Here is a 26,674-nt window from a genome sequence, read left to right on the forward strand (position 1 = left end):
GTGTTTCACACCTCTACTGTAGACAACTGACACCCAACATGCATTTCTCCATTGCCATTTGGGTGAGAGTCATTGACAGATGTTGCCATTGTGTTAACTCAGTTCAACAATGTTCTCAATATCAAGGGCAAAAGAAAACAGAAAAATGTGGCTATAGTGATAGATAGGGAGTCAGGAAGATCTAGGTTGAATTCCTTTCTCTGATACTTATTAACTGTGTGATCATACGAGTTGATCTCTTTAAACTTCAATTTCCTCATTTGTAAGATGAAGAAATTGTACTTTTTTGTTGTCAGTCATTTCAGTCACATCCAACTATTTGTGACCCCATTTGGGGTTTTCTTGGCAACGATACTGGAATGGTTTGCTGTTTCCTTCTCCAGCTTATTTTGCAAATGAAAAAACTAAGGCAAACAGGGTTAAGTGACTTGCTGAGGTTCACACAGCTAGTAGGTGTCAGAGGCCAGATTTGAACTCAGGAAGATGTTTCCCTGACTTCAGGAGCAACACTCTATCTATTGTGCCACCTCGCTGCCTTTCAATGCGAAAATTGTATTAAATGTCCTTTGAGGTCCCTTCCAACTCTAAATCTATGAGATGGTCATCCTTTATTCCATGCAGCATCCTAAAGGAAGTGGGTGAAGTCCTCCACGTATTCCTGTTTGTTCATATTATGCTGATTGCATCAAGCCCCAGAACACTTCAGGGGCTTCTCAACAAAATCCATGACCACCCAAGAAGGGATCATTCTAACAATCTACATAGGAATAACCAAATGGATGAAAAGTGACTACTGTTAAGAGGATAATATATTGTACACTTGAACAGCATGGATAATCCATTGAGCTAGTTCATTACTAATTGCATCTTGGACAGATATTGCAGATAGACAATAAGCTTGACCTAAAATCAGATTGCTAGTATTTATACAGCTCTTTAAGGTTTGTATAACACTTCACAAGTATCTCATTTTATCCTCAAAATGTCCTTGGGAGATAAATTCTATATTCCCAGTTTCCCACAATTGAGGCAAACAGAAGTTAAGTGACTTGCCCAGATCCACAGAGCTACCAAGTATGTGAAGCTAGATTTGAACTCAGGTCTTCCTGATTCCAGGTTCAGCACTCCATCCACTGTACCACCCACCTGCGTCTTAAAAGAGGCTGAAGAGAACAAGCTGGATTACCTTTGGGAAATTGTGCTGGTCCTTCAGCAATGTCAAGTATCTCCCTGAAACAGACTCATCTTTGTAATGATTCTATATAGCTAAATCATGGAATATCTCAAAAAACTGGAGTTAGTAGTCACTCAAAAGGAAATAAAGAGGCATATGTAGGTGTGAATGAGCTACAATATGTTACCAAAAGAGGAATGAAGAGGAAATGTGGCATAAAGGATCCTGCCAGAAAGACTTTTGACCTAAAAAGGAAGTGGGCCAATTACGTTGAGAATAAGGGAAAACCAACGCACAGCCTCTATGTCACCAGATCTATAGAAAAGATCCCCATACACTACGTGGACTCCACGTGGAAGATTCTATGAAACAACACAGATAAGAGCAGAAAAGTGTGAGAAGGCACATATGGTTTGCTATTTGCATCCTTAAATGAAGGTGTCTCCTCATGAATGAGATCACAAATCCATCCAATTCTCAAAGAAGAATTTTAAAACTCTGATAAGACAATAAGCCACATTCTTCCAAGTTAGAAGTTATTTCCTGGGGGTTGGGGAACCCTGTACTTTGGGGATATGCACTAATGCCAATCACAAACTGTCCATTTATTCAATGACCCATAGAATTTGCCTCAGATATACATTACCATACCTTCTAGGCAAAATAATGTAGAATAATGACAAATGCATATATGACTGCCATATGCAGAATGTGAAAATAATATAGTAAAATCCTGTTTTAAAGTACTTCTTTGTACTCTGCTTATCTTTGAGGTCAGATAATGTTCCCTAAGTACATAATCAAATCTAACATATTAGATTGCAGATCATAGGATATCTTTGAGCAACTAAGTGGTGTAGTGGATAGAGTGTGGGACAGTTAGAAGACCTGAGTTTGAAACCAGCCTCAGACACTTACTAGCTCTGTGACTCTAGGCGAGTTACTTATCCTGTCTGGTCTCAATTTCCTCATCTGTAATGTGGATATGATGGTAGCACCTACCTCATAGAGTTGTTGTAAAGATCAAAAATGTAAAAAGTATTGTGAACCTTAAAGCGCTTTATAAATGATAACTAGTATTATTATCTCTCACATTGTAATGTGGAGACTAGCTCTGCACACCACATTAACATTATAATGAGGTTCTTCTATAATTTGATTCAGTGTTTTGAATACTGTTGATCTATACTGTACAGACCGATGCTGTGCTCTACTTTAAAATTACCTTCTATATTATACTCCCAACCAAGACAAAACATCATGTGAAATCTCCACTGAACTGCCACTTCCTTTTTATAGATTTCTTTTTTTGTTTGTTTGTTTGTTTGTTTGGAGGTGAGCCAAATGTTTTAGGCAATTTAAAATGAGTAGGATTCACCTTCAGGCAATTTCTTTTGCTGAAGGTCCTTTGCTTTTATAGCTTTGATATTATCTTCCCCAAAGGGTCCTCTGCTCTGTGATTCTTCAGAGCAGGGCACTGGGCTCCTGACCCCAGAAGTGCTTTTTCTTGGGCCCAAGCTTTGTCTCCATTTCTGAGAGGAGGGAGAATAAGAATAAGTCAGGAATAGAACCCCGGAAGGCATCAATAGCAAGAAATTGTTGGTGAGATAGTTAGAAGCATGTGGGAGTGTGTCTTTCAATTTAGGGACTACTTAAGCCTTCCAAGATATTGCCAGCTTTGTAAATCATTTCCACAAAAAAAATCTTTTAAAATAGGGTTTTTAAAAAATGTTAAGCTGCCCAAACATGTTTTTAAAAAGGAATCATATATTCAAATCTGGCCTTAGACATTTACTAGCTGTGTGACCCTGGGCAAGTCATTTAACCCCAGTTGCCTCAAAAAAAATTTAAAGAAAAGGAATCGTATTATCAGCAATGTTCGTTGCTCACTGTGTGGTGAGCATAGTGATAGGCATTTTGAAAAACTGAATACAGCAGAAAACACAGCCTTTGTACAACAAACATTTATCATCACAAAAGAAAGTAAAATATATAAAAAAAATGAAATCCAGCAGCAAAGCCCAACACAGACTTGAGTGCTGAAGTGCTACTAGAATGGCATAGCCTGAATCATTCAGGATTAATCTGGAAAGACTTCTTGAAGAAAAGTTGCTGCCAGCAGATCTTTGAAAAAGGTGCAGGATGTGGGTGGGTTATTTGTTTTTCCATTGGATATCTCCTGTCACCAATGAGATATCTAAGTCCTCATAAGGAGATGTGACCTTCATAAACTTGGCCTATAGAGCCCCAACAACATCTGGTTTTCCTAATTATTTGTTTCTCAAAAATGGCACAGCTAGAATTTATATATAGAACTTTAAGATTTGCAAAGCACTTTACAAATATTATCTCATTTTATCTTCACAACAACTCTGGGAGGTAGGTACTACTATTATTGTCATTTTTCAGAAAAGGAAACTGAGGCAGATAAAAGTTAAGGTATTTGCCAGTGATCACACAGTTTATAAGTGTCTAAGGCAGGATTCAAACTCGTCTTCCTAATTTTACATCTTTCCAGCCCTCCCGTTCTGCTATGCCATATAGCTTCCACTATCACTCTAACATTCCCTAGATATGGCTACATGTAATCCTAAAGCATTGGATTCCTTTATTCAGAAACCCCTCCACACACACATTTATGACATAAATATAGCATCTTCTTAATCTTTAATAAACAGCATTTGAAGTATGGGTTACATAGATTCACTTATAAAATTAGTTGCTATCTGCCATATCAGGGCAGTGGATAGAGCATAGGCCTGGAGTCAGGAAGACTGTTCTTGCTGAGTTTAAATCTGGCCTCAGATACTTACTAGCTTTGCGACCCTGGGTAAGTCGCTTAAGCCTGTTTGCCTGAGTTTCTTCATCTGGAAAATGAGCTGGAGAAGGAAATGGCCAACCCCTCCAGTATCTCTGCCAAGAAAACCCCAAATGGGGTCACGAAGAGTTAGATACCACTGAAACAACTGAACATCTGCAATACAACAATAAGCAATAAGTCGCAAAGTTAATCATATCTTTTGATTCACAGATCATGTGGCTGGGACTTTATCCTAAAGATCATGAGAAGGGGGAAAGTAATTATCTGTATAACAATGTTTGTAGCATCTTTGTTTGTAAAAGTGGAAAACTGCAAATGATCTATATGTTCAATGATTGAATAGGTATATTAATGTAATGAGGTGTTATTACATTCTAATATAAAAAGGACCATTATGAAGAATACAAATAAATGTGGATATATTGATATAAAATTATGTAAAGCATATTAGCAAAACAAGAAGACTGTCGTATGCATTGCAATCATAAGTACATAGGTGCCTGTGTGTATATGCCAAAGGTATGGAGCTTTATAAGTACACAGACAGGTTTGGGAGGGAACACATAACAGGTGTATTTTGTTGTTACTATTCATTTGTTTGATTTTATTTTATTAGATGTATGGCACAGTATTATTTTCTTTCTTTTCTCTCCCTGTCTGGCTAACATGTAAATGGTGCAAATTTTAGAGCTTTTTGCTGGAGATTAAACCATATTTGGTCCAACTGTTGGCGAATTGGTATTTGTTGTAAATAATAGTGTTAGTAATAGTAAATTTAAAACTAATAAATAAAAACAACATTATTGCTTTTTAGGGAGCTTGGGAAACAATGAGATTTACCCAATGGGTGATGGGGGGGAAAGAAGAAGAAGAAGGAGAAGGAGAAGGAGGAGAAGGAGAAGGAGGAGAAGGAGGAGGAGGAGGAGGAGAAGGAGAAGGAGGAGGAGGAGGAGGAGAAGAAGGAGGAGGAGGAGGAGGAGAAGGAGGAGAAGGAGAAGAAGAAGAAGGAGAAGAAGAAGAAGAAGAAGAAGAAGAAGAAGAAGAAGAAGAAGAAGAAGAAGAAGAAGAAGAAGAAGGGGAGGAGGAGGAGGAGGAGGAGGAGGGGAGGAGGAGGAGGAGGGAGGAGGAGGAGGAAAAGAAAAATCACTATTTTAGTTCATTTAAGAAAGCTCTTTTTTTACCTAAATGAGTTATTAGGAAAGTATATTAGTTGTTCTTTTCCAAACCCATTGAAAGAACAAATAATGCCAATGAATTGGACAATTAATAATAGCGGCAATTGCTCTGTCAATTGTAAATGCTGCCCACATTTGAGCAATTCAGAATCAAATAACAATAGACAAGGATCTCATGCCAATATGCCCTCATATTCATGGGGTATTGCCTCTTTCTCACGTTCCAGTGCCTTCTGCCTTGATCTCATTTTCTGGGGGTCATTTCCCACCATCTGACTGTTAGTGGGTATTATTCTGGCTTTAAGTGGATGAGACTACTGGGCTTCGCAAATAACAGAGGACATCTGTGTTACCCTTCCTTGTCTCTTTGACTGCTCAGGCAGCAAATACTGTGGGTTGGCAATTACTTTCACTAATAAGTGACCTCATGCTGTCCCTGTGTCATTTTCTTGGTTGGTGTTAGTTTGGAGCACTTTGAACATTTCCATCTTAACCTCATCATGTTTGAAACTGTAATTATAAGCTGAAAAGAAGAACTTGCCTCTATTTGAGATTATGTAATGCTGTCAGATCCTATTGATTTCTGTTTCTACATCTATTTGAAACTAAGTAATTATTTAAGGTTTATCTTTTAAAAAGAGCACTAACATATAGGTGCTTAATGAATGTTTGAGCTGACTTTAATCTTAGGATTTACTCTAAATGGATCATTTGCCAAAGTTCAAGGTATATGGATTTTGTTTTCATTTAGAAAGATTAAATGATGATGGTATTTTATTTTGGCATTAGCTTCTACTTGTGTTCGTCTATAGTTAGGTCTTCTTAGTTATAAACTCTGTTGGATTTGAATCTTGGAAAATGAGTGCTTTAAATGCACTGGGTTGAAACTTCACTCTGCATTCTCATAATCCAGACATTCCCATTCACAAGCTGCATCCTGAGAAATAATTTTCATTGAAAAGACTACCCTCACTGTTTATAGCATTAGCAATTACTCAGGGTGATGATTATATTTATTATTTGCCAATTCAATTTCTTTTTTCATCACTATTGCTTTAAATTGCCAGCCTAGTATCTCCAGCTCTTCCATCAACTAAGATTGCTAGGATTTCCTTGCACCATCAGAATAAGGAAATTTGTTTTTCTCTGTTAATGCTTCCTAAGTCCTGTATTTCTCTGATTTGAATGCTTCGCTTTGGGTTGGCATTTGCTAAGTGGCCATATTAGCCCTGTTTAAAAGAACAACAACAAAGGTATTAATAATTTGGGGCAGTGGATAGATCACTGGGCCTGGATTCAGGAAGACTCCTCTTTATGAATTCAAATCTGGCCTCAGACTCTTGCTAACTGTGACACAAGTCACTTCACCCTATTTGCCTTAGCTCCTCATCTGTAAAATGATTTGGAGAAGAAAATGGCAAACTGCTCTAGTATCTTTGCCAAGAAAATCCCAAACAAGGTCACAAAGAATCAAACATGACTGAAAAATGACTTGACAACGTCGATAATTTATTTTTAAAAGCAGAGTATTTTTTCGAAAGTTTGGCTGATTCTTAAATAATACAGCATCAGAATCTAAAGTACAACATTGTGCAGACAGTTTTAAGTAATAGCTAGGATCAGAGGATCATGTATTTGAACTTACAAAGGACCCTATAGGCTATCTAGCCCAAACCCCTTATTCTGCAGATGAGGAAACTGAGGTCCAGAGATACTAAATGACTTGCTCAAGGTCTTAAGGTAATAACTGACAGAGGAAGCATTTGAACCCAAGCAACTTGTGAACTCATTATAAAGCACTTGGTAATGATCAAATGTTACTGATGACATGAGAAGAAGCCTCTGGCCTTGGTAGAGATACAGTCACTTGTCTTCATAAATTGCATAATGCCTTCTGGGACACCAGTTGCTGAGCCTTTTGAGGTATTATGTAATATCACTAGTCTATTATCCAACACTAACAGCAGCACGTGGGGTATAAGCAATTCTGTATTCATTTATATGGCTTGGTCTACGTACATCCTCAGCAATAGCCACCAGGAATTCCTGGGCATCCTTGTAAGCAGGGGAGAAAGCTTCTAGGAAAACATGGCCATCAAGAACCACCCAGAATAGGTGGGAAGCATGGGCATCTTTCAATGGCATCAGAGGCTTGTAGTGCTTAGCTCCATAGTCACCCAGTTTGGTCAAAGATTCATTCACTTGCTTCCCAGATGCTGATGGTACTGCTTCCTGAGATTTGGTCCTAGTGGCATTATCTTTATTATCTTCTTCATAGTAGCTTGCTTGGACTTCTTGCCCATGCTGGAGGTAGGGATAGCAATGGACATAACAATGATGACTTGACGAGAGTCCTGAGTCCAGTTAAGAGTCCCACCACTCAGATCCCAATCTGGAATCATATTGCTCTCTTTTAATCAGCTACTGGTCCTCCTACCCTTCCTGACTTTTCTATACTTTTTCCCTCCCTCAACTCCATCCCCTCCCCCACCCCGGCCCCGTTTTCTTCGCAACTAAGATTTTTGACATTCTTTAATGGAAAGGTACGTCCATTGGGGAGGTATGACTAAGATTTACCAATCCATGCTATTCTCTTGACTAATATTTTATCACAGAGGCAGTTATTTGTTACTAACCCATTGTGTTATTGCTACTTTAAAAAAACAGTTTTGGTTTTGGTAAGGCTAGGTTTAACTATGAGCTAATAAAACTGATTTAAAAAAAAAAACACACCAAATTCATAACCCGAGTGCGTAACATCCTTTAAAGATGTCAACCTAGGGGGTGATTTGTATGTGTGACATGGAATGATTGAGTCATGTAACTAGTCACATTACTTTATTGTTATACCTCATACCCACAATGAGTGGCTCAATGCATATTATTTGGTTATTCAATTGCACGCAAGATCTGGTTTATTCTTGGCTTGCCTGACAGCTTGATTCATGATCAGACTGCTTATCATTCTGCCCTTGGTTATTTTTCCTTTTCAATTCCTCTTCTTCCTGCTTGTTTTCTTTTGTTTCATGTAACAAAGTTTTCTTGACCATTCCCCCTATTCTTGTACTCCAATGTAGAAACAGTGTGGGATAGTGGAAAGAAGGTTGGACCTGAATCAGGAAAACCTGGTTTAAATTCTACATCTGGTACCAACTAGCTCTATGACCAACTGGGCATTTCATTTAAACTTCTCTGAACCCCAGCTTCCTCATCCATAATTAAAGTCTAATAATAAAATGCGTAGAACCTTCTAACCAGGGTTGTTGTGAGGTTCAATTCAGACAATGTATATAAATCATTTAGGAAATGGGTTAAAAGCATTTCCCCCCTGCAGTTCCTTAGGCATGTACCATTTTTCCATTTTTTAAATACTAAGCTACTCCTTTAGCCTTCATATAAAACACTCAAGAGCTTGGAAACAGACTGTCCTGATTTGACAAAGGCTGTGAAGAACTCACCCATTGTCCTAAAACAGACCACTATCATTAATGCCATAAGACCGTGTTCTGTGATGATGTCTAGTCTATTAAATCTGTTCTATTACTATGCCATGTATGAGAGGAGATTTCTTATAATCAAAGGCTCTGTTGAGCTGTAGGACAAAATGAACAAAACAGTTAGGTGAAAATTTAAGAACATTCTAGAAAATCTCCATAATTGAACAACCACCAAAAAATCCCAATAAAGAAAGCTAATTAGAATGGGGTCGTAAAAGGTCCTCAGAGTCAAGAAGTATGATTTCTGCATGTTGTATTTCACTGAGCACTGTGTGGATGTGTGACTTAATGACAATAATTGTGTTGTTGTTCAATTGTTTCAGTCATGTCTGCCTCTCCGTGACCCCACTGTGGAGTTTTCTTAGCAGAGACACTGGAGTGGTTTGCCATTTCCTTGTTCAGCTCATTTTATAGATGAGGAAACTGAGACAAACAGGGCTAAGTGACTTGCCCAGGGTCTCACAGGTAGTAAGTGCTGAGGCCAGATTTGAACTCCTGAAGATGAGTCTTCCTGATTCCAAACCCAGTGCTCTATCCATTGTGCCACCTACCTGTCCCAACAATAATTTTAAGACATATTAATGAAGTTGATGGAGCACTTGTGAAGACACTATAGGATTTTCACATTCAGACGGAACTTCTAAAGCTGACAATGTATGTCCTGTCCTAGGATTTAGACCTGGAAAGCGGCATTACAGCAGGGACTTTTTGATATCTTTTTTTGTTATCATGGACCCCTTTTGGCAGTCTGATAAAGCCTAAGTATGTTTTTAGATACGTTTAAAAAAATCATAAGATTTCGAAGAAAACCAATTATATTGAAATAGTTCTAAAAATATTTAAAAAACAAGTCCATAGACTCCAGGTTGAGAACCCTTGCCTTAGAGAATCATCTAGCCCAGTCCCTTTATTTACAGTTAAGAAAACTGAGGCCTGGTTAAGGGACGGCAGCTGCCTATAGTTATGTGGTACGGAAATGAGGGAGATGAAATTCACACTCAGGGCTTCAGTATCCATATCCAATCCTTCTTCCACATCCAGATCAAATGTTCATCTTTTTATGTAACTCTTACCTTTTTTCATTTCCTTGCCTTTGAGCATGAAGACTCAAATGAAAAACAAGCTCCTCCCTTCCCCCCTCATTACTGCTATTTATTTTGAACTGATGGGCTTGCGTGTCTAATAAAACTGTCATGGAGGAGAATGAAAGCCGTAAAAATTCATGTGAACAACAAGGCCCATGAATAACTACTCAGATCAAATACATAATAGTGTACCCTATGTAGGTCAGCCATCCCTTAAATTGATGCAGGGTATTAAATAGAATTATGGCAACTCTGGATTCCAGCAAACTGGTTTTTATAGTTGTTCTTTTCCTCTTATATGTCTCTCATTTAATTTGGTTTTAGTTAGTAGACGTTTTTAAAGACATCAGATCCATTATAGTTTGCAGAAAAGCAGAAGTTTGCTTCTCCCATCATCAAGAACCAGGTGGAGAGAGTCAAAGAACCCCCAAAGAGAGATGGAGAGACTCTGTCCCCCATTCTCTCAACTACTACATTTTATCTTGAGCATGACTCTCAAATCTGGGAAAGGTGGTTCAGGGGGCCCTTGAATTTCTCTCATGTTAATGGGAAAAGTAGAGCTAACACAAATGTACTGCTCCCTTTTTGTCAAGAATCCTCCCCTTCTTGTGCCTGAAGGGACAAATCACTTGTCTGCAAGTCCTTGTTTCTAGGACTACTTCTTGAAAATAGCCTCTGTGTGAACATCTCAAAGCAGTGTCCCATAATCAAAATTCTCTGACGTGCATAAATAAGCTGCAGAGTGGGTGATGAATCTCATTATCTTTCTTTTCCAGATCGAGGAGCTGAAGCACAAAAAGGTTATGGTTTGGTCAGCAGTTCTTAACAAGTTTGTGACAGAATGAGGATAAACAACAATGTTTAAAGTGAGAGGAAGAAGAGAGAGGCACAGTTCTTTTACTCATATTTGTTATGTTTTAAAATATGTTTTATTGGTGCCTTTCGTTTCTATATCACCATTGTTTCTTGATGTGCCTCCCCCCATACGTACCAACTGTCCTGGAATTAAACCCTCCATTATAACAATGAAAAAAGAGTCAAGCAAAAAGGATGGCTACAGAGACTGCATCTGACAGTCTGCCCTCCTGGTCCCTTTCCTCCCTGCCAAGAGGAGGATATGTTTATTAGCTGTTTTCTAGGACCATTCGTTATTGGCTCTTAGAATGACTCAGAGTTTGGTTTCTTTTAGTTATATTTTCCTTTACCTTCTTGCAGTCACACAATTTTGTTCTCTTTTTGCTTATTTCACTCTGTAGCAGTTCATAAAATCTTCCCATGTTTCTTGCTGCCCAATCCTTTTTTCATTACATTCATATTCCATAGTTTGTTTAGCATTTCCACAATTCATGAGCACCTATTTTGTTTCCAGCTCTTTGCTACTTGAGAAAGAGGTGTAGTCCTTTAGTCATAACTTTACCCATTCGTTGACCTCAGGCCTTCTTGAAAAGAGGTCGAATGACATCGCTGTATCCTTCAAAGCCCAAGCACAGAAGACTTGGCACTTGAGTTGCTCCTTTTCATTGTTGTCGTTCAGTTATTTCAACCATTTCTGATTTTTTATGACCCCCTTTAGGGACTTTCTTGGCAAAGATACTGGAGTAGTTTTGACATTTCCTTCTCTAGCTTATTTTACAGATGAGGAAACTGAGGTAAACAGGGTTAGGTGACTAGCCCAGGGTTACACAGCTAATAGATGTCTGAGTCTGCATTTGAACTTGCCTTCCTGGCTCAAGGCCCAGTGCGCTATCCATTGCGCCACCTAGCTGCCCATCCTTTCCATTACTGTTTGTCTTGTTTTTTGGTATTAAGTGTTTGATTAAAAACAATATTATTGGTGTAAAAAAATTTAATAAGAAAAAAACAGCTGTATACTTAGTAACTGGTTATTTATATATGTGTGTGTATGTGTGTGTGTATATATATATATATACATATATATATATATATATATATACATATATATTTAAATTAATTTCAATGAATAAAGCACCTATTCTATTTTAATATTTCCCCATGTCTTCATCAGGATTTTTTTTTCTCTCTTCATACTCCATTTGTCTTCCTGAGACCATAGGGTATATTCCATATTTCTAGATCTTCTTTTTTCGTTTTGCATTATTCTGTAAAAGGTCTTTACTGCTGAAGAACTTGTTTCATGACCTTTACATGACGAATGAAACTGTAGGAGACAGTTTAGTGCCCCAGTCATTGAGTTTACCTGGTTTCCCTCTCCATAGGCCTTAGCCCATGTGTGGCAGTAGTGACTTTTTTTTTATTCTCCTAACTGAAATAGGACTTCAAATAAAGTGGCCCAGTGAGAGTTCTCAGGGAAGCCCCAGGGGAAGAAGGGCTCACCTGGTGTTCAGTAATAAAGAATGAGGCTGCTCTTTTTGAACAAAAGTTCAGGCTTGATCCCCAGTTAGAGAGCAGAGTACAGTTATCCACAAAGCCAGTTACTGCACAGAGCTGAAAGAGCAATCTTTGTAATCTCAGTGTGGCACAGACTGGGTCTGAGAGAAATGATTATTTCTTTCTTATATTAATAACCAATTTTTAATTGAGATTAAGATTTTCCCTTTTCTATTTCCTCATTCAGAAATCAGTTCCTTGTAGGTTATTCAGCCAGCATCTGAAGGATATTGCTGATAAATGAAATTTTCCAAATCCTCCCAGTATGTGATTTCCAATCTTGTTCAGAGACCCCACGCAATTGAGGAAATTTAGTTCTCATTAAAGAGTGAAAAAAAATCTAATCTAGGTAAATTCTGGTCCATTGTGTTCCATTCAGGCAAGCATGGGTGGAGGGTAGATCTCTTTATCTAGACTGCCCAAGGCTGGAGGTGGTCTCAGAGTAAGTGACATATTCAAAGTCATATCCCTCAGCCCCTCATTAAAATAGGTCCAACTCTCATAATACTCATTCTCTCATTAATTGTTAACCAATCAGAGCTGATTGTCACCTATCGGGAACACCCACTCTTCCTAGGATATATAAGCATTGAGAGGGTTCCATGATTCCTCTTTTGCTTTATGAGAGAAAGCCAAATGACCATCCTTTTATTAATTATTCACTAACCACAATTATTAATTACCCAGAAACTAAGTCTCTCGAAGTTTTTATATGTCACAGATCCTACAGAGATTCTATATGTTGGTCTGTCCCTTCCAGTGCCATTTTAAATGTGATCTCTGTAAATAGCATATTCTTCAAATATAAAGAATAATAATGCTCTAAAGGTGGGATATGAGAGCTTATATCGAATAGAAAATGCTCATCTATGATTACACTAGTTCTAGGCTGTGCTTATATTGATACTTCTGTTCTCAACTCAATAGTTTGTTTATGTAAACCATGGACACTTCATTAGAGATTTCTAGCAAACTTTGTAATTTTTTAAAATATATTTTATATTAACTAATGTGTGTACATGGTACATCCTATCAGGAGAACATAAGCTCCATGAGGGCAGGAGCTGTTTTTTTTTATCTCCCCTACCTAGCATAGTGCCAAGCAGATAATAGCTATTTAATAAATGTTTGTTGAATACAATCAATGATGTACTTCATGAGTTATCAGAATGATAAATTGCTGCTGTGTGTTTTTAATATGCTTTGTTGTGATTTAGTTGTTTTTCAGTTGTGTCCAACTCTTTGTGACCGCATTTGGGGTTTTCTTGGCAGAGATATTGGAGTGGCTTGCCATTTCCTTCTCTAGTTCATTTCTAGATAAGGAAACTGAGGCAAACAGGGTTAAGGGACTTACCCAGGATCACACAGTTAGTAAGTGTCTGAGGCTGGATTTGAACTCAGGAACATGAGTCTTCCTGACTCTAGGCCCGCACTTTTATCCACTCCGCCACCTGGCTGCCCTTTTAATATGCTAATATATCTTAATAAGTATTGAGGCAGCTAGATAACCCAGTAGATAGAGCCCTGGGCCTGAACTCAGAAAGTCTGGAATTCAAATCCAGCTTCAGACACTAGCTCTGCAACCTTGAGCAATTCATTCGACTTCTGCCTGCCTCAGTTTCCTCAACTGCAAAATGATAAATAAAATAATAATAGCATCTACTTAATAGGAATGTTATAAAGATCAAATGAAGTAATATTTGTAAAGCAATTAGCAGTGCCTGGCACATAGTAGATGCTTAATAAATGCTTGTTCCCTTTCCCTTCCCCTCTAATGAGAATAGGGAAGAAAACAAAAGCTTTAGTAAAAGAACAAAAATATAACATTTGTATAGAGCTTACTATATGCCAGGCACTATGCTAAGCACTTTACATTTATTTTCTCTTTTGATCCTCACTACAACCCTGGGAGGTAGGACTTGTGCTTACACACACACACACACACACACACACACACACACACACACACGTGCAGATACATATTCAAAAGGTGAACAAGCTGCTCCAGTAGAAAGTGATTTCCCAGTCATTGAATTTTCCAAGCAAAAGCCTGATGACCATTGGTTGAGGTATTTTGAAGAGGGGAATCCTTATTTTGTTAATGTTGGACTTCAGAGGTGGGGAACTTCAAGGCCACAGGTCCCCACCCCTGGTGAGATGGCTTCTAAGGTCCCTTCCAACTCTAGAATTCTATGAGATGTGTACACATGCAAATACATATATGTATACACAAATACATTTGCACTCATATATATGTGTATAAAGGTATATGTGTGTGTTTACATACATATGTAGGGCAGCTAGGTGGCACCATAGTGCATAGAGTGCCAGGCTGGGAGTCAGGAAGACTCATCTTCTTGAGTTCAAATCTTGCCTCAGACACTTACTAGCTGTGTGACCCTGGGCAAGTCACTTAACCCCGTTTGCTCCAGTTTCCTCATCTGTAAAATAAGATGGAGAAGTAAATGGCAAATCACTCCAGTATCTTTGCCAATAAAACCCCAAATACAGTCACGAAGATTCTGACACGACTGAAAACGATTGAACAGCATGCATAGACGTATAAATTACACACTGCCTCCTTCATTTATTTTGTATTTTATTATTTAATGACAATTCTTTCAGAGAGATTTCTAAGAGTGCCAGTTAAATGGTTTTTCATGCAATTGTCTGTACTAAACCTTTTTTTTTTTTGGTTTGTTATTGGCTATTCCAAAAAAAATAATAAAGACTTTTCCCTAAAATATTTTTTGTTTGTATCTTTGGATTATATGACTTAAAATCTCCCTTCTCTGTACTACTCTATGACTCACCAACCTCCATGTCTACAATAGACTCATTGGCCTTAGTCCCATGGGTAGTTATACTTCATGAATAATGTTGTAACTTTAATATGACAATATTCTGATATACCTGTGAAAGTTGATACATCTTTGTATGTGAAGCTCCCTTTGAAGTCAATAGGCATGCCAAATGTGAAATATATTCACAAATCAATGAGAAACTAATCTTTAGTCCTTTCATTTAAATGCTACTTCTGGGAGAGGGACCCCAAAAATCCAGAGACTCCAAGATTGCATTTTTAACCCTGTAAAAGTGTAATCTCTTAGGCTTGGACTTCATTTTAGGTACTAACAAATCATCTGAGAGCAAGTCCTTTATGTTATCTAAATATATATACATATTTAACTTCCCTTTCCTTGAATACTTCATCCAAAGATTTCCTATGATCCCATGGTACTGGTCTCCTTACTGTTCTTCATATCTCTCAGCTGTGAATTTCCACTGGCTATTCCCCATGCCTGGGATTCTCTCCTTCATCTCCAACTCCAGGTTTCCCTGTCTTCCTTCGAGTCTTAGCTAAATCCCACCTTCATCAAGAAGCCTTTCCTAGCCCCACTAATTGCTAGCAGCTTCTCTCTGAGTTGCTGTTTTCGTGGAGTCATTGCAATCAGGTCTAACCTTCTGTGACCCCATTCGGGGTTTTCTTGGCAAATACTGGAGTGGTTCATCAATTCCATCTCCAGCTTATTCTACAGATGAGGAAACTGAAGCAAACCGGGTTAAGTGACTTGCCCAGGATCACACAGCTAGCAAATGTCTGAGGTCAGATTTGATCTCAGGACCTCCCGACGCCAGGGCCAGCATTCTACCCGCTGTCACTTGGCTGCCTCTCATTTACACTGTGTAGATCTTGTATGTACATAGTTGTTCCATATTGTATTCCTCACTGGACTGTGAGCTCCTTGAGGCAGTGACTGTTTTTGCCTTTCTTTGTATCTCAAGCACTTAGCATATAGTAAACTACAAATAAATGCTTGCTGATTAAGAGCACTAGGTAACTCTAAGATTCTAAGTTGCAAGAAAGGTGCTGATCTGCGGTTAGTAACAGGGGTTTCTTAATCAGGAGTTTCCTATATCCATGAAATCATAGGGCCAATTCCTAGCCTGATCCATCTATGCAAGGTACACTGGGGTCAGAAAGACAAAAATAAAATTGTCCTTGATTCCAAAGAGATTCAATTCTACTGATGTGCAAGGAGTAGGGAAAAAGCTTGTAGGTAGATAAGCAAATACAAAATATATCACCACCACTCCCACCCCCAAATCAATTAAGTCACAGATCTATGGAAGTATTGCAGCATTCTGTTCTTAAAGGGCATTCTAGGAAACAGAGAACTGGTTAGAGGTACATAATGTGGTGGCCCTTTTCTTCTAATTTCACCTCGGTAGGGCAGCATTGGGAGAGATTGTTGGGTAAAAACTCTGCTCTTATACTATCAATTTGAGGACTGTGACTTCATTTTGAAATGCCATAGGAAAAATTTTAGTTGGGAAAGGACTGATTTTCATCACCCTGGTGGCCTTTCACTAGCAAGTGAAAAATAACATAAAGTACAGAATGTTTCACTGGGCTAAGAATGATGAGAAATCTCTTTCTATCTCTGGGGCATCAGAAAAGCTCAAGCAGATTTTGCCAGTAATTTCTTTCTATCGATAAATACTGCATCACTCTACAAATACTGTATTTCACCATCAATGGACTAATTTAAAGTATTCATTGCCCTCTGTCAGCCTTTGATGCAGTTCCAAATTATAATAACTCTCCTTAAAGTGCTTTCTGTTAGGTCCAAAAATCCAAACATTGAATTCTTTGGTCTTTGATGACTAACAGTTTTGTTTTGTTTTGCTTTTACTGAACCTCTGATTTCATCAGTGTGGGGGATTCCTCTAGCAACACAGGTGGGAAACCTTTTCTGTGTATTAGTCTTAGAAAGTTTCCTGGAGATGCTGAAAGGTTAGGCGATTTGTCCAGACCACAGTTATAGGCATGAAGCAAAATTAGAGAGTCACCTCCTAGTCAGATGGAGTTTGGAATTTGTCACAAGAGTGAGACTTAACTCTTCTGTTATACCCCCTGAGAACACAGGGTCAGCTTTATTTTGTGATGAGACATTAAAGGACTTTAGTGGAGGTCTATGCTCATAATGGTTTCTGTCCATAAATGTCATGTTAGAAGCTTGTGATAGAATCAACCCTCTGTCTGAGTTATGTATTTGATAGGAGGAAAGCATTTAGAACTGGAAAAAACTTTAAAGATTCTACTCTGAGAGGTTTTTAACAAAGAGTCCATGAACTTAAAAAATTTTTTGATTTCTATATTTAATTGTTTTCCTTTATAATTCTATGTATTTTATGCATTTAAAATTCATAATCTGAAAAGATGTATATAGGCTTCACCAGACTGCCAAAGGGGCTCATGATATATAAAAAGTGAAGGGAAAAAAAGTGAAGAGCCCCTGATCTAGACCAGCTTGCTCATTTTACAGATGAGAGTGGTTGAGTGATTTTTCCCAAGATGACCCAAATAGGTGATAGAATTGGTATTCAAACCCAGGTTCTCTAACTCCAAATACAATGTCTTTGTTACTGTATCTTGCAGTCTTTCTTTAGATGCTTTAATTGAATATTCTGGAGACCACAGGATCATAATATGGAACTAGGACATCAGAAGATATCTCGTCTAAGTGCCTCTTTTTATATTTGAGGAAATCCAGGCTTAGGCATTTCAAAAAAGTTAATACATTTTTATTGTCTTTTTAAAAAAATATCACCTAGATTTCCTCATCTTCCTTACTCTATACTCTTTCAGAGCTATCCCTTATAAGAAAGGGTTTTTTTTTTTTTGGAGGGAGAGAGGGAAGGAAGGAGGGAAGGAAAGAAAAAAGGAAGGGAAAAATAAAGGGAGAAAGAAAGGGCGGTAGGGAAGGAAGGAAGGAAGGAAGGAAGGAAGGAAGGAAGGAAGGAAGGAAGGAAGGAAGGAAGGAAGGAAGAAGGGAGGGAAAAAAGATCAAAAGAGTTAAGAGAAAATAGAAGTCCATGTTTTTTATTTTGATTTGCCCAAGTTCACATAGGTAGTAAGTGTTGAAGGTGGGATTTGACCAGAGTTCTTCTTACTCTAATTCATGATTAAGGTCATGCCACCACATTGTTAAATACTGAAAATACACTCATATTTGAAATGTTTAAGCCTAGTCATATGAGCTTGATGACAATTAGAAGAGTTACAATTAATTTTAGCTCCTTCGGTGAGGATGGAGAGAGACAGAGAGACAGGGACAGAGAGAGAGACAGTGAGAGAGAGAGAGAGAGAGAGAGAGAGAGAGAGAGAGAGAGAGAGAGAGAGAGAGAGAGAGAGAGAGAGAGAGAGAGAGAGAGAGAGAGAGAGAGAGAGAGAGACAGAAAGAGAGTTGGAGAGAAAAGTTGGGACAGAAGGAAGGAAGGAGGGAAGAAGGGAGGGAGGGAAAGAGGAGAATAGGAGGGAAGGGGCGAGGGAGAAGAGGGGGTTTAGGGATTTTACTACTTTCCAGGTAATTTATACTCAGTAAGTTATGAGATATATACCTAGAGTCAAATTGAAGGCAATAAGTACAAAATTAACTTTTCTTGAAGATAAAAGGAATTACTCTGAAAGATTTGAGTTCAAAGTTGGGTGGCTTTGCCTTAAGAGTAGAATTGAGTAATATTTGGGGATATAAAACAGATGCAGAAGGTCAGCATACAACATAGTTCCCCAGAGTAATGAGGCAGCTCTCCTGATCTTCTCTGGGCACTTATTCTTCCTGACTGTTAATTTATGTGCCTGTGAAACTACATTAGATACTATGGAGTTGACCAGATCAGTTCCAGAGACAGATAAATTAAATCACAGGGAGCCAATCACAGAAAGTCCAAGCAAAATATTAACACTTTGTCTGGCTAAATATTATCACAGACTTTGAGAGTTGGAAGAGACTTCTGTGGTGATCTAGTTCAACTCATACATAAAAGGAGTTCTTACTATAACATGCTTGAGAAGTGATTGTCCACCCTTTGCTTAAAGACCTTGAAAGACCACCTTCTGAGGTAGTCCATTCAATTTTTTAAATTTTATTATATGCTTTTAAAAAAATTTTTAAAGTTTATTTTATTTTTAGCTTATGGAATGAAATAAGCATTCCCATAACATAGTATAGTAAACAAAAAAAGATGGTTGCACATGAAACTGAAAATCTATTATGTAATACTTGCTATTTCTTTTAAATATATAATAAAATATGTAAATTTTTCCCTTTTTTCTTCCCTCCCCCCACCCTAGAAAGAGCTACCATTAGACACAAATTTATTTATTTATATATATATATATATATATATATATATATATATATATATATATATATATATATATATATATATATATATATATATGTAAAATCATTCTATATATACTTCTATGTATCAGTTCTTTCTCTGGATGCAGATAGCATCTTCCTTCATGTGGTTTTCAAATTTTAAATAGGTCTAATGGTTAGGAAGCCTTTTCCTGAAATCAGTGATAAAGTCTTTTCATCTGCTACTCAGGGCTCCTGATTCTGTTCTCTGGGACCAAATAGAGCAATCCTATTCCCTCCTCCATGTGACAGACCATTAACTACTTGAAGATGACTATCATATCATCCTTTCTACTTCTCCCCACTCTACTCTCCCAACTCTGGTCTTCTCTTCTCTAAGTGAAATATGTACATAGGGTTCCTTCAACCATCCCCTACAGACTCAAGGCCCTTCACCATCCTGGATGGATGTACTCTTTTGTATACTTTCCAGTTTAACAATATACCCATTTGACTATTATAAATACTCCAGTTAACTACAAAGGACCTATGAAAGAAGACTCTATCTGCATCTGGAGAAAGAACTGGTAAATAGAAGTATGTATAGAATAATTTTACATACACACATACATACATATATGTATACACACACAAGTATTTGTGCCTAGCAGTAGCCATCTCTGGGGGTTGAGGAGGGAAGAAGAAAAAACAAATTTACATGATAACTTTATTATATATTTAAAAGGAATAGCAAGTTGTACATAATGTATTTGTAGTTTCATGTGTAATTATCTTTTTATTATACTATTTTATGGAAAAACTTGTTTTATTCTATGAATTAAAAACAAAATAAAATAAAACAATACCCCCACAGACACATCTCAAATCCTATTTCCTTTGTGAAACTTTCCCTGACTACTCCAGCTTAAAGCAACCTCTACCTCATTCTTCAATCACTCCTTAAAACTTATTTATCCCTTGTCTTTGGTTCATGAATTATCATGAGATAATGAGATAATGCTAAGTGAGACAATGTAGGTAATATAATGTATATACATTGCCTTTATGTCTTTCAAAGAACTATATAAAAGCGGTTGTTATTATTATTACTATTGTGTCATCTCTTCCATTACCATGAACTGTTGTTGACCTGTTCCATTCAACTTTTTGTATATTTATTACTCATCTTTCCAAACTAGATTGTCAGGCCCTAGAGGCAAGGAGTCATTATTTATAAATTCTGGTTGACTTGAAACAACCTAATGAGAGTTCCTAACTGGGAAATGTGACTATGTTGAGAAAAGCTTTTTTTGTTGTTCTTTTTTGGTGAGGCAATTGGGGTTAAGAGACTTGCCCAGAGTCATATAGCTGGTGAGTGTTATATGTCTGATGCCAGATTTGAACTCAGGTCCTTCTCCAACACTGGTGCTCTATCCACTGTGCCACCTGGCTCCCTCAAGAAAAGTTATTTTGAGACTAAAAAGATTCATGCAAATATAACCAAAGTGCAGAGAGAGTGAGGTGCAATGGATAGAAGACTAGACTTGGCACCAGGAGGCCTAGGGTTCATATCCTACCACCAATACCGACTTTATGACATGGCCAAGTCCCTTAACCTCTATGTGGCAACTCAGTAGAATTTATCTACTAGTCACAGATAAACAGTGATATTAATTGGTGTATTCTCATGGTAGTGAAATACAGGCTCCTTTTCTCATTCACAGTAACAGTCATAAACTGATTAGTTCAGATATGTTAATTCCACCATATTTGGGCTTTTGAAAATAGTCATTTCATTGTTCTTCCCAGGTCTTTAGTATATATGACTAAGACAAAAGCATTTGTTCAATTTGGTTAATTAAATGGTGGGAGGGGGAGAGTTAAGACACATTGTTGATGTACTAGTTTTAAATTTTCCTTTATTTTGGTTTCTTTAAAATAAATGTTATTGATATTTTTATGTTGTTTAAATTCTTTCCACACATCTTCCTTTCCTCGTCTCAGAAATCCATCCCATATAACAACAACAACAACAAAAAATAATAATAAAGAAAAAAAAGAAGAGGAAGAAAAAAAACTTGGTATACTGTGATCAATCTAGATGATTATCTGAATTTTTTACTTTTTATCTGAATGTTCTGGGCTCCTGTAAACACAGGCAATAGATACCTGGTTTGTGCTGAAGGTGCAAATTATGACCAGGTGCTGGGTGTGGTAGCGTATGCCTGCAACCTCTTCTCCTGAGGAGTCTGAGGCTATAAAATCTCTTGGGTTTAGGAGTCTGCAGTGAGCTAAACCACTTAGGTATCTGCATTAAGTCTAGCATGAATATAGTGATCTCCAGGGAGCAGGATTCCAGGAGGTTGCCTGAGGAGAGAACTGGAAATAGAGCAGATCAAAACTTCTGTACCTATCACAGTGGCCCAGAAGGAGTCTCTATTACTTCTAGCCTGCAGAAAATAAGTACACCCAGTCTTAAAAAAAAAAAGCCTCGCGGCTGGTGCGATCTTTCTGGAGTATTAGCTAATGCTTTGTTACTAACATCACTCATCCACTCTTAATTGTTACAGATAAGACTGTTATGAAATGTGTCTGCATAGTATATAGTCCACTTTAAAGCAGAATTGATTGAATTCTTTTTTTTCCTCCTTGCCAAACCCCTCTGACAGTTTCAAAGACAGCATGGAGAAATCCTCTTATTCAGACTGGCTCATCAATAATAGCATTGCTGAGCTGGTAGCTTCCACGGGCCTTCCAGTGAACATTACTGATGCTTATCAGGATCCTCGCTTGGATGCCGAAGTAAGAGATGGTCTTTCATTTTAATCTCAATTTGCGTTGTCGTATTGTTATGTGCCATGTGTAAGAACAAAAGCTAATGTCAAACAGAAGAATGGCATTGCTGGAATTCATCCTTTTGCTTTGACATCTTTTTAAGTTCAGAGCTCTGACATTTGCATTGGTGCCTGAAAGACAGACATTTTCCAAATTCTGCCCTATTTCCTGGTAGGGTTGCCGCCATCTTTTTGGTCTAATGTTGTTTGTGCTTCACTGGGGAAAACTGTAGTTTAAAAGCAGGTAATTTGAATATTAATCAATCAATAAATATTTATGTAACACCTACTGTATGCCAAGAACTGTGGCAGGCACCAGGAGATATAAGGACAAAAGTGACCCAGTCCCTGACTTGATGGAGCATATCTTCCAGTGGAGGAAGACAACATGTACATATATAAATATACACATGATCTATACAAGAGGAATCCAAGGTGGTTTGGGGAGAGATGACACTGGCAGTTGTGGGTATCTGAAGCAGACAGCATGGCAGCTGAGTCTGAATGAGCAAGTGAACAAGCAAGCATTTATTAAGTGTTTATTATGCGCTGTACACTATGCTATGTGCTAAGGATATCAAGACAAAACTGAACTCATCCATGACCTTGAGGAAATTGTTTTCTAATAAGAAACAGAAAAAAAAAATATAATATATGCACACATATATACATATAAACAGTAACTCTATATTATGCTGTTATGCCTATATATCATGTTGTGCATATGTAATGTCATATCATGCAATATGATATGCTGCTATATGTCATGCACACATCATGACATGCACATACAATATGCTGTTATACAATATGCTGTGTTATAGTTTAAGCTGCGATATACTTATATGTCATGTCATACATGTCACATCATGTCGTATTCCCACATTATATGCTGCTACATGCCATACATATGTGCACATGTTATATCATGGCATGTACAATACTATGCTGTCATGTCGTGCCCTGTGTTGTACGTATATGTCATCATGGCATGCATATGCCATGTCCTACATATATGATACATTACTATACATTGTTCTGTGTTAGATGTCATGTCATTTCACACAATACAATACGCTGTTATACGTTGTGCTGTGTTACATGATATACTATGTTATATTTACATGGCACACATATGCTAAGGCGTGTATATCATGCAATGCACACTGATATGCTGTCAAATGGTGTGCTGTGCAATGCCATGCTGTGTTACATGATATGCCATGTTGTACCTATGTGGCATGTTTTATGTTGTGCACATATCATATCATGTTATTATGTCACACGTGTTGTGTCATGCCACACACATGAAGGCCAGTTATGTCCCATTTCACTCCTCTCCCCAGGGCTCTCCAGTTACCCTTATGGAAATTTGGGGTGTGTTCAATCTCCCTGCCATTGGTTCAAGCCGTCACTGATTTTTAAAAAAATATATTATTCCCTTCCATGCACTATGATCCAGTCATACTGGACCATTTGCTACTTCATGCAGACCTCTGCAATGTCTATCTCCCGTGCCTAAAATGTGTGAACTCCTCACCTTGACCTTTATTCCCCAGTCATCTTTCTGTCATGTTCCTGTGTTCTGGCCTTCACCTCTAACCTGGCCCTTCAGCTCTGCCCAGAGCCCCTGGGCTTCTGATTAGTAAGCATTCACCATAAGCAGCTGGCCCAGATTCACAGTTTTGTTATTGCCTAGAGATCTTCATTCTGTGCTCTTGGCCTCTGGCTTCCATCTCCAACTAGGTTCTCCAGCCGTGTAGGGAGAGAGTATATATGTGTATGCATGCATACTTGTATATACACATGCACACACAAAACATATATGTGTAATGCATACACAATACACATACATATGTGTGTATGATTTTTTTTTCCATATTAGGAACTCCTGGTGTGAAAACTCCTTCTAATGTAGTCACGGATTTTGCTGATCACTAACTTACCATGTTAGACAGTTGTCTAGGGCAGTGCTTCTTAAACTGTGGGTCACAACCCCATATGGGGTCACAAAAAATTTTGGCAACATTAAAAGATTTCTGAATGTGCAATGACCAAAACTTAATTCAAAATCAAATGCGTAATGAATCTGAGGTGTTTCTGGCAGCGCTTGCCCATGTGGCATGGTGCAACTTCCCCACAGCCTTGGTTCTGAACACAAAGCATGTGCACTTTGCACTGTGCATGCTAGCATGCCATACAACACCAGCAAATACTGCCAAAAGGCAAAAAGGAATGGCAAGTGGAAAAAAGTTTAAGAAGACCTGGTCTAAGTCATGTAAGAGTTAAGTGACTTGCCCAAGGTCGCACTGCTAGTATGTTTCAAAGGCAGAACTTGAGCCTAGGTCTTTCTTTGTCCAAGGCCAGCCCTCTGACCATTAGGCCACACTGTCCCTCAACAATAAACATCATAATAGCCATCATCTAAATAGCCCTTTAAGGTTTGACAAGCAGTGTACACACATTCATCATTTGGTTCTCACAATAACCCTAGGATCTAGGTGCTGTTATTATCCCAACTTTGTGGATGATGAAATTGAATTTCAGGGAGGTTAAATGTCTTATCCAGGATCGCACAATTCTAAGGCAGGATACAAAGCCAGGTTTTTCTGACTCGTGAAGTGTAGCATTTTCTCTAATCCTGCTTCACCATGTGATTCCTGTCCTTTAGAAGCTTACATTCTAGTGCTGATAGGCACATATCAATGCTATCCATATGTGTGTGATAGGGTATTCGTTAATACCACAGTCAATCAATAAGCACTTACTGAGCACCTACTATGTGCGGGGCAGTGCCCTAAGTGTTGTACAAGAACATTTAAAGATCTTTACAAGTTTATAGATATAATTGAATTCAGTAATCAGCATTTATTCAATGATTCCTCTGTGCTGGAAACTACTCTATATTTAAAAATTGAGATATGAGATCTTCAAAGAGGATTATCTAGGTACAAATGATAGAATTAATTATATAAATTGGACATAATCTTTGAGTCTTCTCAACATTTGATTAACTCTGATACAATTAGCTTCAAGTTTGATTTATATTTTCTTAAGAATGGGTCTCCTTATCTCTCCCAGGCTGGAAGCATAGAGGGTACTAACATCCCAAACCCACTGTTGATGATTATGAATGATTTGACCTCTTCCATTTCTGACATGGTCCTGTTCCCCTCTCCTTAGGCAAACTGGTGGCCCTTGCGTCTAGAGATTCACCATATAAATGCCCAACTTAGTGCAGCTATCTGGTAGGCATAGCTTTTGATATGTCGTGGACTGATTAATGACAGCCATTTTACATTTGCTTCCAACTTACAGTCCATGACAAAAAGGGATGCTACCTACATTAGCTATAAAAAGAAAGGTAAGAACCCTCAAGCACAAAGGGTGACAATTATTTTCTGTAGATTTGTCAGAAAGATTTCATTTTTGGGGTCCATTAGAAGAAATGGTGCCTGCAGACAGCAAAAAGTGGGCTAAGAATTAGGAAAACTGCATCTTTTCCAGAGATATAACAATTACACCTTTGCAAAGGCTGTCCCCCTACACCAGGAGCATCCTCCCTCATCACCTCCATCCATTTTCAGCTGTTCCTCCAAAATGTTACTTTCTATTGGAGATGTCTTGGGAGCCCCTAAGTTGTTAGCACTCTTTCTCTCTTTCCAGCCCTACAAATACACGGTATTTACTTATCAAGATATACATGGTGTCCTTCCAGTAGAATGTATGCTCCTCAAGGGTAGAGAGGACTTTGTCTTTGTACCCTCAGGACCTAGCCTACTTTTTGCATATGAGAGGAGCTTAGTGGAATGGGATGTTGTGATGGGATGCTTTGCTGTGAACATATGCCTTCAGGCTGCCATACAGTTAACATTGGACCATAGCTCTACTGTAAGATGATTTTTACCCTTATTCACGTGTGCTGCTCTTTGATTTAAGGCAAAAAGCATTTGAGGAAGTATACTTGGTTGTGAGAGAGTTTTTCTTAGTCAAAGATTTGTGTTTAAACGATGCTTTCTAGGATAGTGAAGAGAAAGGGTTCTTGCCGAAATGGCTCATTACTGAACAAGGGAAACAATTTGTCAGCATAAGATTTCTCCCTCATGTCTGGGAAATCCTTCCAACACATTTTGCCAGAGTGACAGCTGTCAACCCTCAGTGTACTCAGGGCCTAAAGTGACCTACAGAAGCAAAGCCTTCAACCAAAAGGCTTCCTTTGAAGATGCTGTGAAACGGTAGACATAGTGTTAAGTTCTTCAAATGACTTCACAAGTTAAAATACTGTATAACCATTTTCCTTCAAGACAGAAGGCTAATGCAACTGAGAACTAAATTGCTTTATCCTCATGGAGAAGGCTAGTCTTTCAGATGCCTGGCTGAAAATAATCTCCAGGGGAAGAGCTTGCCTGGAGATATATGGCACCTTTTGGAACTGTGTTAAGTTTATCTGGGGATGTTTGATTTCTCTCCTCATCTGTGTCTGGGATATGTGCCCATAATTTTTCCTGGCTATCATAACCCTGTTGTT

General features: G+C 38.1%; 1 protein-coding gene across 1 annotated transcript in view; it reads left to right on the forward strand.

Annotated features, from left to right (window-relative positions):
• The window catches only part of PDE11A (phosphodiesterase 11A), a 473,077-nt gene that overhangs the window by 228,571 nt on the left and 217,832 nt on the right, over nt 1-26,674 (forward strand). Inside the window, 1 exon segment of the mRNA XM_020991048.2 lies at nt 21,982-22,114. Coding sequence (XP_020846707.2) covers nt 21,982-22,114 — 133 coding nt within the window.

Source organism: Phascolarctos cinereus, unplaced genomic scaffold (genome assembly GCF_003287225.1).
Source record: "Phascolarctos cinereus isolate Bilbo 61053 unplaced genomic scaffold, phaCin_HiC Scaffold_726;HRSCAF=1367, whole genome shotgun sequence".
In the NCBI taxonomy this organism is placed as follows: Eukaryota; Metazoa; Chordata; class Mammalia; order Diprotodontia; family Phascolarctidae; genus Phascolarctos; species Phascolarctos cinereus.